The following is an 18,801-nucleotide window of genomic DNA, read 5'->3' on the forward strand; positions in this document are numbered from 1 at the left end:
GGACTGTGAGGGTCAGACGAGTTTGGGGACACCGTACGAACAGGAGGTGTCCCTTGAGTCGCTCTCCCTTGCAAGGTTCTTCATTAAAGTTTTCCCAGAATCATCATACGAAGTTTGGTTTGGTCTTCTCTTCTTCAAACTGACAACTGCCAGTGCATCAGCTCCGAAAATCCACAACAATTGTGTTATTGTGGATCATCATGATGTCAGCCTTCTACAGACATGATCCAAATGTCACCACAACATTCAGACACATATTCATGTCAACACCGATTCATAAAAAATACTTGAAACACCTGCATTTAGATCAGTGTGTGAGAGAGAGATTATTGTGAAGGATCAATATCAATTATCAGACATTATTGTGTAAAAAACATTAAATAATATAATAAAGAAATATTTCTCCTTCAGCAAGTAAACTTGATCAATTTAAAACAGATATTAGTTGAGAGGATCTTCTGTATACAGATGTGACTCTTTACCAAAAGTTATAAACATTCATTTACTTTAACAACTAACAGTGGACATTTTCTACAGTTTCTTTAAGAATCAGTCATCTTTTATGATTACATACTAAACTTTGTACAGTAAAAAAATGAAAATATGGAAAAAAGAAAATGAACTTCATGGATGTAAGTTATGTATGTACATAAATTAGGTTCAGTTGTTAAACATTAAGATCAACAATAGTAACAGACAGCCAGTGAACTGACCTCAGATACTCCAGTCTACAGTCTGGACTCTCCAGAAAATCACACAGTAGCTTCATGTCTGATTCTTGAAACTCTCCTCCAGTCAGATCCAGCTTTCTCAGATGGGAGGGGTTGGACTTCAGAGCTGAGACCAGAGAAGCACAGCTGATCTCTGACAAACTGCAGTCAGTCAATCTGAATAAAGAATAAATGATGTAGATTAAAATCCATTTATAATCCAATCAGATGTGTTCAGGTTTTAAATGTGTAGTTCAACATTACTATGTCCTCATCAATGAGCTTTTCACTAAAATGAGCAGAGTAACTTTGTCATTGTGTTATTGTGGATCATCATAATATCAGCCAGAGCGGCACCAGACAATTACCAGCAGGGGGGCACAAGGTCGTCACGGGTGGGCACTCCTTTTTACATGCTCATAGATCAGACATTTCTTTCTTTTTTTTAGTAGTTTAATGTAAATGAGTCAGATGAATGGCTTTCTATACATAAAAGAAGAAATAACACAATTAAGTGGAGACTGCTTATATTGATCACATCTGTCTGGATCAAATTGATCACTATCAACAGATGATTATTATAACTGATTTTTAAACATCTTTTCTTTATTTCTCATGCAGAATACCATCTAATTGACATTTGTATATTTATTACATGAATATAAAGTAATGAAACGAGCAGCTTCTCTATTTAATGAATTTTACTGACTGTTTCAAAATACAGTGCAGCTGTTTAAACGCTGGTTGTTGTGTCGCTGCTGCATCTCGTTGGCTGGTTTTTGGCAGTTTGTCATGAGCTTCGAGGAAACAACGTTTTTCATTGAGAGAAAATGATTTTCTTTTTCCCGTCATGATTTCAATGTGCAGGCAGCAGCAGCCTCAGGTCACCAGCTGGAAGCAGACGGGTTACCACGAGGCAGTAATGGTGCCGCAGCCACCAGGAACATATCAAACATGTTTCATGGGAGTAAAATAAAAAAAAATAGAATTACTGTAGTTTTAAATTTTCTTCCATATGTTTTCATGTATGAAAAGGCCCAAAATGAACACTGTACTTAATTAGTATAAGCAAACTATTTAAACAACATTTGTATGAGAATGATTCAGTCTCAAGCTTTGTGATCCATATAAGCGATTGATCACTGTAACTGTGATCAATACAGGCGGTTTCCACTGTAATAACCAAACCAACACTGCATAACTCTTGAAACAAATTGAACAATGAATATGTTACAGTTCAGAACTTCCTCACAGAAACCACAATCCTAACATGCCACGGCGGGCCAGGATAAATAACACTGGCTTACCTGCGGCTACTATTCCTACACAAGGCCGAGTCTTCTGGGCTTTGAGTTGGAAAGGTTGATTTTGTCATTGTAATCACAAGTGTCAGTTAGTTCTCTTTCAAAAGACAAAAACGTCAAGATGTTCAGGTGTCCAGTCAACATGGATGATCTGATGCGCATCTGGATCTGTTGTTACACCGTATTTGGTGACTGAAGGGTCCTTTAGAGTAGGAATGTGCGAATAATCGAATTTTATTTACGATTACGATTTTGGCTTCCAACGATTATGAAAACAAGATAATGGAGATAAAACGATTATTGTTTATTATTGTCATTTCGCAGTGATGCTCTCGTTTTGTCTTGTGTTATAAATCCAGCAAACCTCTTTCCTTTACAGCGGTGCGCTTTCGCTCCTCCTTAAACGCCTCCGACAGGCGTTGAGCGTCTCTGTCCACAGACTAACCTGCCTTCACCAGGCTGACTGACAGCTGGGATTTACTGAACCTAAATAGTTTGCATGTCGGCTCCACGGGAAGAAATCAACAGTGTTTGTACTTTTTGATTCATTGGTTTTATTTCCTCGCCCACTCTAGCGAGTGAATCTGCCTGTAGTGAAACCGGAGGTAACGTTAGCTGGGAGGCTAGCGGAGGCTAGCTGGCTGTGCTTCCCTCCGGTCATTCTGCGGCTAACGCTCCGCTAGCCTCCCAGCTAGCCCCGGCTCTCCGTCTGGATCCAACCGGAGCACCGAGCCCCGGTTTGTTATTTAGGTTAAAGTGGGAAGAAGCAGCAGGTCTCTCGGGCACCTGAGTGAGGTGGAGCCTGCGGAGGAAACACCGGGACCGTCAGGATGAAACAGTCCGCAGAGGAGCTGCTGTGTTCGGCTGCAGAGATAGGAAACGGCTCGGCTGACAGGATGTACCACTCTGTTTGAAAAAACTTTTTCTTTTTGGTTTATTACATCTATTGGCAACCAGCGTATGAGGCACATCACCAGCACCTTCTGCTTCGGATTGTGGACCAAAGATTAAATCCTGCACATTACTCCTGTCTGTCTGATAAACTCAAAGAAAACTACTGCTCCTCACACTTGGCAGGTTCATTAAAGTTTTAATGCTGAGCTCCTGAACTCCATTCTTCATAAGTTCTTCCTTCATATATTGTCTTTCTTGATCATTAGTACAATCTATGATTGCAGGTGTAATAGTCTCCTCAGCCAGGTGGATAAAATGTGCACATATATCGGCATCGGCAAAAATGAGATTGAAAATATTGGATATCGGCAAAAAATCCAATATTGTGCATGCCTAAAACACATATACAGCCGGATATTTCTGTCATTTAAACAGCTGTCTGTGCAAATTACGCTTCACTAAATGCAACAGAAATAAAAAAAAAAACATGGGGTCTCCGTGAGACACTCAGAGTCAGTGTCGACTGCTACATTTAATAAAATGGAGGCGTTTCTGTTCCATGAGTCAAAATGCAATTGTGTTAAATACTTGTGATCTCAATATTGACCAAAATAATCGTGAGTATGATATTTGCCATAATCGAGCAGCCCTACTTTAGAGCCAACAAATGTCTCACAACCATCTTGCTACGACTTCACTTTAAGGCACGGCCTGGTCCCAACATGCTTCATCCTCTGGACGTGTTTTGTTAAAAAGTGGCTCAAACATAACTGCTTAGCCACAGTTTCCAACTTTCATCTAGCTGTTAGCTACATGAAACTGTTGTGACAGTGCGTGCGTGATGTAGCCTAACTTTAGTCACGTACAGTAAGACAGGAAGTTTCCATGAATCTGAAGTTTGGGTGGGGCACAAAATCCCAATTGGACAGACATTGTCCCCCAGTCCTGCTGGCTGTAATGTCAGCCTTCTACAGATATCATCCAAATGTCACCACAACATTCAGACACATATTCATGTCAACACTGATTTATAAAAAATACTTTAAACACCTGCATTGATCTCTCTGTGTCCCTGTGTGTGTGTGTGTGTGTGTGTTCTAAAACATAAATATCAATGATCAGACATTATTCATTAAACACAATAAATAATCTAATAAAGAAATATTTCTCCTTCAGCAAGTAAACTTGATCAATTTAAAACAGATATTAGTTGAGAGGATCTTCTGTATACAGATGTGACTCTTTACCAAAAATTATGAACATTCATTTACTTTAACAACTGACAGTGGACATTTTCTACAGTTTCTACAGTCAGTGAACTGACCTCAGAGTCTCCAGTCTACAGTCTGGACTCTCCCTAAGATCAGACAGCCGTTTCATGTCCGAGTCCTTCAGGTCGTTTCCTCTTAGATCCAGATATCTCAGATGGGATGAGGGGTTGGACTTCAGAGCTGAGACCAGAGAAGCACAGCTGATCTCTGACAAACTGCAGCCACTCAATCTGAATAAAGAATAAATGACGTCACTTTAGAAAACATAGTTCATGTTTGAAATCATGCACAGTTTCATAATCTGTTCAGAGCTGAAGAAGGTTTAGAATGTAGAAGTTTAGAAAATGGAAACTCCAAACAGCTGAACCCAACAGGATGCAGGTTAAAGACTTTCAAATACAAACAGTGAAAAAGAGCTCTCATTAATATTAATTACAACATGCTGCTACTTCAATAAAGACGTAGTGACTTCACCTCTTAAACTCCACCAGTGACTCCATCTATACAAACTCATGTTGTGCAGCCAAACACAAGTTAAAAATCCACATAAATATTTCAGATTCTACTCAAGATCCCAACATTTATAATGATATCAAATATGTCAGGATGGATGTTGGGAAAATAGGAGGAAATTGATGTTCAACATATCGACATTATTTACATTTAATGGAATGATGTCGCCATGAAAAAAATCACAGCATCTTGTGTTTAAATATTTCTGTTAATATAAACACTGCACAGCTTCATAATAGTGTTGGAATAAGTAAATACTGGATATTATATTTGTTGCTGTCTGATTGAGGTTTTTGGTTTAAATTTAAAGAACCAAATTTAAAGTGAAGTAGGTCTGGGCAATTAACCGAAAATGTATCAAGACCGACATTAAGACCCTCTCACTGACTTAATCTTTCTCATGTTGGTTAAGTCGGTTAATAATTTCCCCAATGCGTGCGTTCATGAACTGTCCCTTTAAAACAATACTATGTTGTGTTCAGTCATGTGCCTCCGCCCCGTTCAACTAACGTTAGTGCGAGTTCACTCAAAGCAAGCTGGCACCATGGATGACACAAGCACTGACACTGAGCCAACAAATAGGCCTCAACCTGAGCAGCTTCTAACTAAAAAGAATACCGTGTCTGTGGTTTGGACACATTTCAGCTTCAGTGAAGACGACACAGAGCAAAAATAAGTCAAATGTTAACACTTTGGAAAAACAATGTCAGTGACCAAAGGTAACACCACCAATCTGTTTAATCACTTGGAACACAACCGCATTACCGAATATGAAGAGTTCATGGCTCAAAAAAAGAGAGAGACTGACAAATGCTATAAAGTGCTTCCACAAAGCAGCTGACGCTAACACAAGCATTTACAAATGCCGCACATTATGCAAAGGATTCAAGAAGATGGAAAGAAATAACTGATGCTATTGCATATTACATCATGAAGGATATGGATCCCATAGCCACTGTGGAACATAGTGGGTTTAAACATCTTGTTAAAACCCTCAACAAAAGATACGCTGTGCCATCGCAAAAATATTTTTCCCAAACAGCGGTGCCAAACATGTACAAAACATGTCGTGAGAAGGTAGCTGCTGAACTCAAATCTGTTCAGTACTTTGTAGGAACGTCTGATCTCTGGTCAAGTACAAGGATGGAGCCATACTTGAGCCTTACGTCGCACTACATTGACGATGAATGGAACCTGCGCAACAGATGCCTGAAGACGGCACATTTTCCAGATGATGACACATCGGAAATGATTTCACAGGGCCTGAGAAATATGCTGTCTGCATGGGACCTCATGGAAGAGAACCTCATGACCATTACGACAGACAACAGCACTAATGTCGTCAAAGCTACACAGCTCAATGGACGGACACGGGAGCAATGTTTTGGACACAGGTTGCACCTGGCAATCGATAGGTAACACATCAGCTGATCAGACACTATGCTACAGTTGAGCTAGAGCTATCTTTTAGTTCACTTTAAATAAATACTGTGACAATAATAATTAACTATTCATATGGCACTTTTCTTAATGTTACAATGTGCTTCATATTATAATGTTAACTTCACATTACAATGTAAAACAACACTACAATGACTCATCATGTAAGTATAAATAAAAATTACTCTAGAAGTATGTTATTAATCTATTATTAATTAAGTAGCTTTGAATTAAGAGATTTCTCCTCATCTATTATTTTGCTTAAGTTTTACAGTTTGTAAAGTCTTTAGGTATAAGTCAAACCCTCAATAAAATAATAATTCATCTTTTCATGTGTGTGTATTTCAGAAAATGCAATGGAAGATCAACGTGTGCAGCGGGAAATGAGGGTTTGCAAAAAGATTGTCAGTGCTTTTTCCTATAGTTGGAAAAAGAAGAAGGCGCTTGTGAAGGCACAACAAGAGCTGAACCTGCCACAATACAAGTTGAAAACTGCATGTGCCACCAGATGGGGATCAATGCAAATGATGACTGCAAGGATCCTTGAGCAAAAGAAAGCCATCACACAGGTCCTCGCTGATGATGAGAAATCAAGGCAACTTGTTCCATCGTGGGCTGACCTGGATGTCTTAGAGGCTGTCAACAAAGCTCTCTCCCTATTGATGGAGTTCACAGATGCCCTGTCAGGAGAAGAGTATGTGACCATTTCATTTGTGAACTCTGTCCTACACATCCTCCATTCATGAGTGCTGGCTGAGGACGAAGATGACATGGAGCTGACTAAAACAATCAAAACCTGCATCCTTGAGTACCTTAAGGAGAAGTTCTCAGAACCCGTCACAGAAGAGCTACTGGAAGCATACACTTCTGCACACCATGTCCTCACCATTCAGGAAGAAGTCAGAACAGAGATGATGGAGTCAGCAGCTGCAGTCCACAGGGAAAGTACCCCAGAGAGCACAGAGCCGTCTACGTCTTCATCATAAGCAAAGAAGCTTAATCAGCAGTGTTGCATTAACATTTTCGCACATGGCGTTATTTAAAATAATTTATTTTGTTTGCAAGAGATGCAAGTTATTATTTTCTACTTCTTTTTTTTTTTTTTAGGGAACTTGCTTTTTATTTTAGAACTAAAATGTGACCTTTTTCACAAGACATTTTCATTTCAAGTGATGTGTGCTTTGATTTCAACTGTTTGAAACATTCAATAAATAACCATAAATAGTTTATCTGTGTGTGTTTCAAAAATTAATTGAAAAACACAAAGTTAATATATGTTTCATTGGAAAAAAATATCCCAGTACATCAGCATGTTTACAGTACAGACCTTGTCAGAGAACTATGAGGGCAGTGTAAAAAAAAAAAAAGCATATGAAATAAATAATTGTTCATTAATCATAATCGAGGTAAAAGTTTGAAATAATCCTGATATTGATTTAGTCATATCGCCCAGCCCTAAAGTGAAGGTGAAATTTAATGTAAAAATCAAGAGTTTCAGAGGTTCACAGTGAATTATCCAGTGTAGATTTTTCTTGTTATATGAAGGTTTTCAATGTGCAGCTCAACATTGTTCTGACAGTCAATGGACTAAACCACTGAAGAAGAAAATAGATCCTCAGTGTGGATCAGCATAATATCAGCTTTATGTCTGCAGTTTAGTGTCACCACAACTGTCACATCATATTAATCTCAGCACAGAAGTAAAAAATGGTGTCTTACTCCAGAGCCTCCAGTCTACAGTGTGGACTCTCCAGAAAATCACACAGCTGCTTCACGTCACACACGTCGTTGTGAGACAGAATCAGATCTCTCAGATGGGAGGGGTTGGACTTCAGAGCTGAGACCAGAGAAGCACAGCTGATCTCTGACAATCTGCAGGAACTCAATCTGAATAAATGATGTAGATTAAAATCCATTTATAATCCAATCAGATGTGTTCAGGTTTTAAATGTGTAGTTCAACATTACTATGTCCTCATCAATGAGCTTTTCACTAAAATGAGCAGAGTAACTTTGTCATTGTGTTATTGTGGATAATCATGATGTCAGCCTTCTACAGACATGATCCAAATGTCACCACAACATTCAGACACATATTCATGTCAACACTGATTCATAAAAAATACTTTAAACACCTGCATTTAGATCAGTGTGTGTGTGTGTGTGTGTGTGTGTGAGAGAGAGAGAGATTATTGTGAAGGATCAATATCAATTATCAGACATTATAGTGTAAAAAACATTAAATAATATAATAAAGAAAACATTTCTCCTTCAGCAAGTAAACTTGATCAATTTAAAACAGATATTAGTTGAGAGGATCTTCTGTATACAGATGTGACTCTTTACCAAAAGTTATAAACATTCATTTATTTTAACAACTAACAGTGGACATTTTCTACAGTTTCTTTAAGAATCAGTCATCTTTTATAACTACAGACTAAACTTTGTACAGTAAAAAAAATGAAAATATGGAAAAAAGAAAATGAACTTCATGGATGTAAGTTATGTATGTACATAAATTAGGTTCAGTTGTTAAACATTAAGATCAACAATAGTAACAGACAGTCAGTGAACTGACCTCAGAGTCTCCAGTCTACAGTCTGGACTCTCCAGAAAATCACACAGTAGTTTTAATCCTGAATCTTTCAGGTTGTTTCCTCTTAGATCAAGATCTCTCAGATGGGAGGGGTTGGACTTCAGAGCTGAGACCAGAGAAGCACAGCTGATCTCTGACAACATGCAGAGCCACAATCTGAATAAAGAATAAATGATGTAGATTAAAATCCATTTATAATCCAATCAGACATGTTCAGGTTTTAAATGTGTAGTTCAACATTACTATGTCCTCATCAATGAGCTTTTCACTAAAATGAGCAGAGTAACTTTGTCATTGTGTTATTGTGGATCATCATGATGTCAGCCTTCTACAGACATCATCCAAATGTCACCACAACATTCAGACACATATTCATGTCAACACTGATTCATTAGATTAGATTATTTTTTAGTTTGAACATGTTAAAATAACAAAATAAAATATATATATAAAATATATTCTGCAAATCTGAAAAACTGATTCAGCACACAAACACAATTAACAAACCAATAAGGTTGAATTATTTTCATCATGATGTCATCAGAAAGATGTTATCAGGGTATCAGCATTAAAATATAACATTGACCTTTAATGTGTATAAGATCTCTTTAAACAGTCTGAATTCTATCATTCTGCTCTTATATATTCATCAGACCTCTGTGCATTTCCTGCTACTACTCTTCTCTACACCAACAAGAGAGAAAACACCTGAGAGTTTCTTTCTGTGACTAACAGAATATAAGAAAGACTTAAAAACAAGACTGTGTAACACGACTTCCCTCTTTAAAATAAAAAGTTGAATTCATGAGAAATAAAAGGCACCATTGCTCGGTTCAACACACTCAGGGGTTTTGTCTCGTATGACCAGTAGTTTACGGAGGCTAATGTAGGTTAATGTTAGCAAACTTTAGATATTGTTGTATAACTGACATTATAAAACAGGTAGTTCTGACCAAGCAATCTGATTGGTCAACTAGACATTTAGAACGTGCTCTAATCAGCATGAAAGCACACTGAAGCTGAAATTATAGTTTCTGCGTCCGTGAGGGTCCGTGTGACATAAATTTCATCAACTTGCTCAAATGAATAATTCCTCATCACTCTTATCATATTGCTGGCCAAGTTTTATATACATTAATGTAAGGTGTTAAAAGTTAAACCCTCTTTTTGTTCATTTAAAGAAGAAACAGAATCCTACATTAAAACATTGTCTACCTCATGCAATAGAAAAGCTGTGAAGACTATAAATTTGTGCTCCACATTTAATAAACTAATATAATTGTAATGTGCAGCAAAACAAAAGAAATAAAAATAACAGCAAACTTTCAGTAAGCAACACAAATAATAACCATTCAATGGAACTTTTCTAGTCCTACCCCTTTTTATAATTTATTTATCAAATCAAAGCCAAAAAACATTCAAAACAACACAAGAGAATAAAGATAACTTGCATAGAACCAATAACAACAAACAAAAACAACACAAGTCAAAAAGACACTCTGTACCAAATCATATTATTCCAGACCACCTCTTTGTTCATCCATTCTATATCTGTTCAATATGTTATTTTTAAAGATTTGTTTAAACTTACTTAATGTTCTACATGTTTTCATTTCTTTATTATGGTTGTTCCATAGATGAACTCCCTTTATTGTGCTAATAATAATAATAATAATAATAATAATAATAATAATAATAATAATAATAATAATATTTATTGAGTTGACTTCCATGAGTTCATTCATAAAATTGATTCATAAAATGCTGCTGAACTCAGTCAAGTCTGAAATTAGAGGATCAATATGAAATCAGACGTGTTGAACTAAACCTGTTCATTATTTATTACATGACCTCCTTCTTCCTGTATTTGGTAGTTTAGTAGGTTTGTGTAATTAAAACATGTTACTGGTGGCAGTAATGATTCCTCCTGTCCATTCTGACTGTGAAGTGGTCTCTTCCTAACACAGCTACACTGTAGGAAATGAGTTCATAAGTTCAGCTGAAGCTGATATGAGGCTTTCACAGTTTGGTAGACTCCCACTTGATTTGTCTGACTCAAAGTTACAGACTATTTAGTTCAAAATTCCCTCTTTGAGTTATGATCCCTCCACTGCAGCTCAGCAAGGAAACACTGAAGAAACACAAAAATACTTCCTTGATATGTGTAACTCAGACTGCTGAAGACTCATATTAGTTTAAACTTTGGAAATCATTTTTACACAGAATAAGACTGTGGATTTTAAATTTAAATTCTACAGATTTGTGCTCAGGGAAATCCCAAAAATGTATTAATCAAACATGTGAACTTCAGTGAAGGATTTGAATTGAATATATAGAAAAAACTGCCAAAGCTACAGCCAGTGAACTGACCTCAGAGTCTCCAGTCTACAGTTTGGACTCTCCAGTCCAGCAGATAGAAGCTCAAATCTTGAACCAGTCGGCTCACTCTTCAGGAGGTTTCCACTCAGGTCAAGCTCTCTCAGATGGGAGGGGTTGGACTTCAGAGCTGAGGCCACAACTTCATAGTGAGTCTCTGAGAGTCGACAGCCAGAAAGTCTGTAATGACACATATATGACAACATATGTTATCATGAAAGAGGACACTTTATATTTACTTCCTGCATTTGATGATGAAACAGTTTGACATTCCCTATTTTGATTAACATTTGCTCTTCACATCAGTGATTCAGCTCCATGCATGATTCATACCTGCAGACTTTTAATCTTTGTTTTGCTTTAATCTTGCAGATGAAGGGAGAGAAAATGGAGTTACATTGAGGCTTCCATAATGTGATCAGTCTGTCTGTGTGATCTGATCCCATGTCTGTCTCCACAAAGTCAGCATGAGGCATCTTGATAAGAAAAACACTTTTACTGTCCACTATTTTTAATTTTTAATTTGACTGCAGGATATTTTTACTCAGTTCAACTCAGTGAAAAGTTACAGTTGAGAAAGATCATCTCTCATTGCTACCTGCTGCTGTCAGGTTCACATCCATAAGCGGCAAAATTTAGTGACAGTTGACAAACAGAAATTAAACAAATGGCTTTACAATATTAGACCTGTACATAATCAAATATTAATGTAATTCAATATTTAGATGTGCAGGACAGACGACTGCATGATGTTTAGTTGTCAACATTCTTTTCTGAAAATCTGAAAAACTGATTCAGCACACAAACACAATTAACAAACCAATAAGGTTGAATTATTTTCATCATGATGTCATCAGAAAGATGTTATCAGGGTATCAGCATTAAAATATAACATTGACCTTTAATGTGTATAAGATCTCTTTAAACAGTCTGAATTCTATCATTCTGCTCTTATATATTCATCAGACCTCTGTGCATTTCCTGCTACTACTCTTCTCTACACCAACAAGAGAGAAAACACCTGAGAGTTTCTTTCTGTGACTAACAGAATATAAGAAAGACTTAAAAACAAGACTGCGTAACATGACTTCCCTCTTTAAAATAAAAAGTTGAATTCATGAGAAATAAAAGGCACCATTGCTCGGTTCAACACACTCAGGGGTTTTGTCTCGTATGACCAGTAGTTTACGGAGGCTAATGTAGGTTAATGTTAGCAAACTTTAGATATTGTTGTATAACTGACATTATAAAACAGGTAGTTCTGACCAAGCAATCTGATTGGTCAACTAGACATTTAGAACATGCTCAAATCAGCATGACAGCACACTGAAGCTGAAATTATAGTTTCTGCGTCCGTGAGGATCCACGTGACATAAATTTCATCAACTTGCTCAAATGAATAATGCCTCATCACTTATCATATTGCTGGCCAAGTTTTATATACATTAATGTAAGGTGTTAAAAGTTAAACCCTCTTTTTGTTCATTTAAAGAAGAAACAGAATCCTACATTAAAACATTGTCTACCTCATGCAATAGAAAAGCTGTGAAGACTATAAATTTGTGCTCCAAATTTAATAAACTAATATAATTGTAATGTGCACATTTATTTTTTATATCTTTATTTTCTACTGCACCATTTTCATTTCATATTTATCTGTAATCCCTGGCGTTGTATATTTGTTTGTTCTATATTTCTGTTATATTACTCCATTTATGTTATCTGTATGTAATATTGAAGTTGAATTAATAAAAATATCACTCCGCAGTTCATTAGAACTGTAGACCGTTTATGTACTGTGTTGCTTTGCTAGTGTCTTTGGGTTATTTTGTTTTGTGGGGATCTGCGGTGAAAACCCGGAGCGGAGTCTTGAGTTTTCCTCCTTTTATGTTTGTTAAACTGGATTGAACTGAACTGATTAGGGGTTGTGGGGAAAACAAAACGGACCCTTTACCGAGTGGATTGAACTCTGAGACTGTGGGACGAGTTACACGCACACACACACACACACACACACACACACTGAAAAACCCGAACCCTTCTCCACTCGTTATCGTTAACCGGCTCCCCAATAAACAGTAAAACTGAATCATTTTCCCTTCAGTTGAGTTTATCTCAGCTTCCACTCCGGCATCCTCCATCAGCTGTGCCGGTGAGTCGGTGACACGGAGCAGCGGATATCTTAGTTACAACAGGATTGAGCTAGCAAAGCAGTTTTGTGTTTATAAATGTCGTGTTTATTCAGTTTGGGAAATGTCGCGATCTCTAGAAAGCATTAGCTCAAGTTGGCTGGCTGACTCAACAGGGACTAGAAATCGTCTCTGTTGCTTGGGCGTTACTAAGGGTCAGTCTACTTGCTGAAGTAGTAAACTAAGTTTCATTACATAGGAGTCTAATGACGTGAGTGATTGTTTTCCAGGTATTAGTCATATCCCTATGTATTTCCGTAGAAACGGATATAACGCAAGAAAAAAGTTTTTTTTTATTTTTTAGAGCGAACTGCCTCACAATATAAATACATTTTGTTTATATCTTTTATTTTGTTGGTAAATGTATAATCGCAATATTACCCTCGAGGGTGTGATTTACCGTCATTGTTGACACGGCAGTGATGCGGTAAGCATCACGGTAATATCACTTAATTACTGAATCAATTTGGTGATTTGCTGATCCCTCGTGCTCACTATGAAATGACTCAGAAACCATTAAGAAAAAAATGATGATGAAAGCAAATCTCTCTGACTTCAGAAATCAACTTTGGAAAATGGTACAGATCTTATTTTAAACTCTGAACCATAGCAGTAAAAACAGTGTCTGTCTGGTTATATATTATTTGCAGAAGCTTCTCATGTAATAATAACTTCACTACATTCACTGATAGCTGTAAAATACTGATATATGTTCTGTAATAAAACCTCAACCACAACCTCTAAAGTCCTTCATTTGTTTTACCAGGTTTGAATGACGCCTCCGTCACCCAAAGGAAGATAAATAGAAGAAAAGACTGTAAAATCCAATAATTACTAGAAATAAATACAATAACTGAATGACTTTGAACTGACTGAATTTGAAAAAGCTCAAGAACATCTGAGATTAAATATAACTGACATATTATTACAGCTATGAACAAGTAGAGCACTATTTTAACAATAATAAGAATTTTATATTATTTATATTTGAAGAACTAAACTACTAATCTGCACTGATTTATAATGTTAATCACATCTGGACTTACAGAGCCTTTCTGCAGTTCCTCACAGCTGGGATCAGTCTCCGTCGTCCCTCCTCTGATGTGTTGTACTTCTGCAGGTCCAACTCATCCAGAACCTCCTCTGACATCTGCAGCATGTAGGCCAGAGCTGTGCAGTGGATCTCAGAGAGTTTCTCTTCTGATCTGTTCTCTGACTTCAGGAACTCTTGGATCTCCTGATGTACTGAGAGGTCGTTCATCTCCATCAGACAGTGGAAGATGTTGATGCTTCTGTCAGGAGAGGTATTGTACATGTTCATCTCCTTCAGGTTGTTGATGACTCTCTGGATGATTTTTGGACTGTTCTCTGTCTGACCCAGCAGGCCTCCTAAGAAACTCTGGTTGGACTCCAGAGAGAGGCCATGAAGGAAACGCACAAACAGATCCAGGTGGCCATTTTCACTTTGGAGAGATTTCTTCATGGCTCTCTTCAGGAAGTCATCCAGGGATGAGTTACTGTTGTATTTTCCCAGGAAGTCCTTCAGTACCTCTGTGTTGCTGTTGGTGTAACAGTGGTACATGTAGACTGCAGCCAGAAACTCCTGAACGCTCAGATGAACAAAGCAGTAAACTGTTTTGTGGAAGATCACATTCTCTCTTTTGAAGATCTCTGTACAAAATCCTGATAACACCGAGGCCTCTGTGACATCAAGACCGCACTGCTCCAGGTCTTCTTGGTAGAACATGATGTTTCCTTTCTCCAGATGTTCAAATGCCAGCCTCCCCAGCTTCAGAAGAACTTCACTGTCAGCCTCCGTCAGCTCCTGTGAACTCGTCTCCTGTCTTTCATCATACTTGTGCTTCTTCCTCTTTGTCTGAACCAGCAGGAAGTGTGAGTACAGGTCAGTCAGGTTCTTGGGCAGCTCTCCTCTCTGGTCTGTAGTCAACATGTGCTCCAGAACTCTAGCAGTGATCCAGCAGAAGACTGGGATGTAACACATGATGTGGAGGCTCCTGGATGTCTTGATGTGTGAGATGATTCTGCTGGACAGCTCTTCATCACTGAATCTCCTCCTGAAGTACTCCTCCTTCTGGACGTCAGTGAAGCCTCGTACCTCTGTTACCCTGTCAACACATGTCAGAGGGATCTGATTGGCTGCTGCAGGTCGGGAAGTTATCCAGACGAGAGCCGAGGGAAGCAGATTCCCCTTGCAGAGGTTTGTCAACAGCACGTTGACTGATGACTTCTGTGTGACATCAGACACGACCTTCCTGTTGTTGAACTTGAAATCCAGTGAAAGTCTGCTTTCATCCAGGCCGTCAAAGATGAACAAAACTTTACAGTCATCGAGCTTCTCTGCTGTGACCTTCTGTAATGTTGGATGGAAATCATGGATCAGCATGAGGAGACTGTACTGCTCATCTTTGATCAAGTTCAGCTCCCTGAATGAAAGCGGAATCACCAGACTGACGTCTTGGTTTTTTGAGCCCTCTGCCCAGTCCAGAGTGAACTTCTGCACTGAGAAGGTTTTTCCAACACCAGCGACGCCGTTCGTCATAACGACTCTGATGTGTTTCTGTTGGTCAGGTAAGAGTTTAAAGATGTCGTGGCACTTGATTGGAGTGTCATGGTGGATCTTCATCTTGGAAGCTGCTTCAAGCTGCCTCACCTCATGTTGGGTATTAACCTCTTCACTCTGTCCCTCTGTGATGTAGAGCTCAGTGTAGATCCTGTTGAGGAGGGTTTCACTTCCTGCTGCATCAGTTCCTTCAGTCACACATTCATATCTCCTCCTCAGACTGATCTTATGTTCATCTAAAACCTCCTGCAGACCACTTTCTGCTGAAACAGAAGAAAAAAAAAGATATAATTAAAAAGAAATATGTTTCTCTGTGTTCATTTTCAGTAGGATAGAGGAGGTAGATTCCTGTCCTGTTTTCAGAGATGATGACATCAGCAGACAGATCTTCAGTCTTACTTTGTACAGTGCTGGTCTGACTGTCTGTCTGCAGTCCAGGTCTTGTTCTGGATCTTTTTCCACACTGGGGACAGGAGGAGTCTCCTGATGAAGCAGACTGGTCCCAGTATGAGCTGATGCACTGTCTGCAGAACCAGTGTCCACAGCTGGTAGAGACTGGATCCTTCAGGACGTCCTGACACAAAGAACAGCAGGACAGCTGCTCCTCCACAGAAACACCCCTCCTCTTCCTCTTCCTCTCTCTGTGGACATGAACACGTTCTTTATGACACATGACATTAGTGGTGGCCAACCGACAGCTCACAAGTTGATGCAGCTCTTTCCCTCCATAAACAGTCCAGACTGTCAGTACTTCAGGCTCTGAGCTTCAGCACATTCAGTTTAAATAAAATAATATATATTATTATTACAAGGGTTCAAAAGTAATTAGACAGACACAACAATGTGGCAGCAAAGGCAGAGAAGAAGAAGAAGACTGCAAACTAGTAAACATGGATGTAAACAATGCAGGATTTAAAATACCAGCTTCAAAAATCGACTTTGCAAATGTTTCATGAGGAGGGAAATGGATTCAACACATTTGTTAGACCACAAAGATTCACACAATGTGTTTTGGCTCCTTTAAGCTTCTATGAGACATTAAAAGTCAGGAAAAATAAGCAGGAGACAACTGAGCAAAACAGAAAAGTCCACTTGTGAAAAATAACAGACTGCTGCTCTTTAGTCTTGTGTTGTGGTGCTGAACAGAGAGCTCTGCTAAATATCTTCATAATGCATCTTTTCATTTGTGTTTCTCTCTCTCACTGTTTCTGCTATAATCTCTCTCCCTCTGTGTCGGTGTCATACAACAGTTTTACACATTTGACTTTTCCCAATTGTTAAATGTCAGACTCAGTTTCCTCTGCTGCAGTGGTCAGTCTGCAGTGATAAATCAGCTGCAGCAGGCTGTTTGTATACATTTACATTACTTCCTCCCATATTTTGTGTCTTTGAACAGGAACACGTTAAGACACGTTCTGTATTGCAGGAGACCAAACACTCAATTTTCTTCCATTTTACCTGCACAAAACCCCGGTGCAGTCCTTTAGTAAATAAGGAGACACAATGTGACTTGTTACTAAATCCTTAGTAAATATCACCCTGGGTTACCTGCTACTACTTTAGATTGTTAGACTGAAAAATCAAATAGCAACAGCAGCCCTGTCTCTGTCTCTGGTTAACATGTACATGAAGATCTGTTCTAGACATACAGCTGAATGGAAGCTAGTTCATTATTTCTTTCCACTGTGTTTCCTTCATATCTACACAACAACCTTAATGAAACCGTCTCACTGAATCATCTTCAGGTCAGTTTACAGTAGAAACAGTCTTACTTTGGGTCTGAGGGTCCAGGTTCATTACTGAAGGTTAGAGGAAGACCTTTAGACCGGTCACTCTTCATAGACAGACAGCTGGATATCAGAGACTCTGCTCTCTGTCTGTGGAAACAACAAGTGTTTTACACATATCATTAGTTCTTGTAAAGAGCAGATGTAAGATGAAACATGGCTCAGGGTCATGATTTAATAATGACAACAAATGGTTATGTTCATATCTCCTTCTGCATGTTCTAAACATTTTATCTACAGCTGCAAACTGAATATAGTTGCATGAAGAGTTTTTATCATCTACATGTTTGAGAACACAAAGTCTGACATGTGGGCTGTGAAAATGCCAAATGATAAAAAATGACCTTTATATAAGAGTTTATTTAGTAACAGTTAAACTAAAGGCACTGCTGCCTGATGCTGGGCTGTCAGATTAACTTGTTCATGTCTAGAAAGCAAATAAAACAATCTGTCCTCTGCAACTTAACTTGTATTAAATATTGATTGAAGCAACTAATAAACATTTCAGAACAGCAATCAAGCACAAAATTAAAGCTATAAACAAAGAAATAATACAGTTGATTCTCAAACAACAAAAACATCAGTGACTGAATTAAAAAAAAACAGAATTATAAAAGAATATTGTTGCAATGTAAGTTATCAAATGACATTAAAAACTGAATCATCTTCAGGTCAGTTTACAGTAGAAACAGTCTCTTACTGTGTGTCTGAGGGTCCAGGTTCATTACTGAAGGTTAGAGGTAGACCTTTAGACCGGTCGCTCTTCATAGACAGACAGCTGGATATTACAGACTCTGCTCCGTCCTCCTCTTCCTCCAAATCATTCATCTTCTGGAGTTTGAGAGGTAAACCAGTAACACTGGAGAGAGACACACAGGGAAGCATAATAATAACAATAACAACGATAATAATAATAGAAATATGACTAATAATAATAATATCAGGTGTGGGTATGAAGCAGGACCACATCAGCACGGCGTCCCCGCAGCCACGGTCCACAGAAGCACCGCCGTCACTAACTAGTTAGTAGCTTCTTATTAGTTTGCATCACTTTAACTACAACCATGTGTGTTTTCCAGCATCACAAAGATAAACTTTGACTCTGGTTTAAATCCAACAAACAGACTTCAGTTAACATCTG

The 18,801-nt window shown here is 38.2% G+C and overlaps 1 protein-coding gene across 1 annotated transcript; it reads right to left on the minus strand.

Moving 5' to 3' along the window:
• Positions 1-718: 718 nt before the first annotated feature.
• On the minus strand, positions 719-16,546 carry LOC121891254 (NLR family CARD domain-containing protein 3-like; the record flags this gene model as incomplete). The annotated part of the gene is made up of 9 exons (XM_042404079.1): positions 16,273-16,546; positions 14,339-16,136; positions 11,106-11,283; positions 9,383-9,411; positions 8,710-8,883; positions 7,852-8,019; positions 4,238-4,409; positions 2,018-2,070; positions 719-887 (listed from the first exon to the last, which is right to left on the minus strand). Coding segments are annotated over exons 1-9 (3,015 nt in total), but the record flags the coding sequence as incomplete, so codon positions are not given.
• Between the last annotated feature and the right edge of the window lie 2,255 nt (positions 16,547-18,801).

Source organism: Thunnus maccoyii, chromosome 23 (assembly GCF_910596095.1).
Source record: "Thunnus maccoyii chromosome 23, fThuMac1.1, whole genome shotgun sequence".
In the NCBI taxonomy this organism is placed as follows: Eukaryota; Metazoa; Chordata; class Actinopteri; order Scombriformes; family Scombridae; genus Thunnus; species Thunnus maccoyii.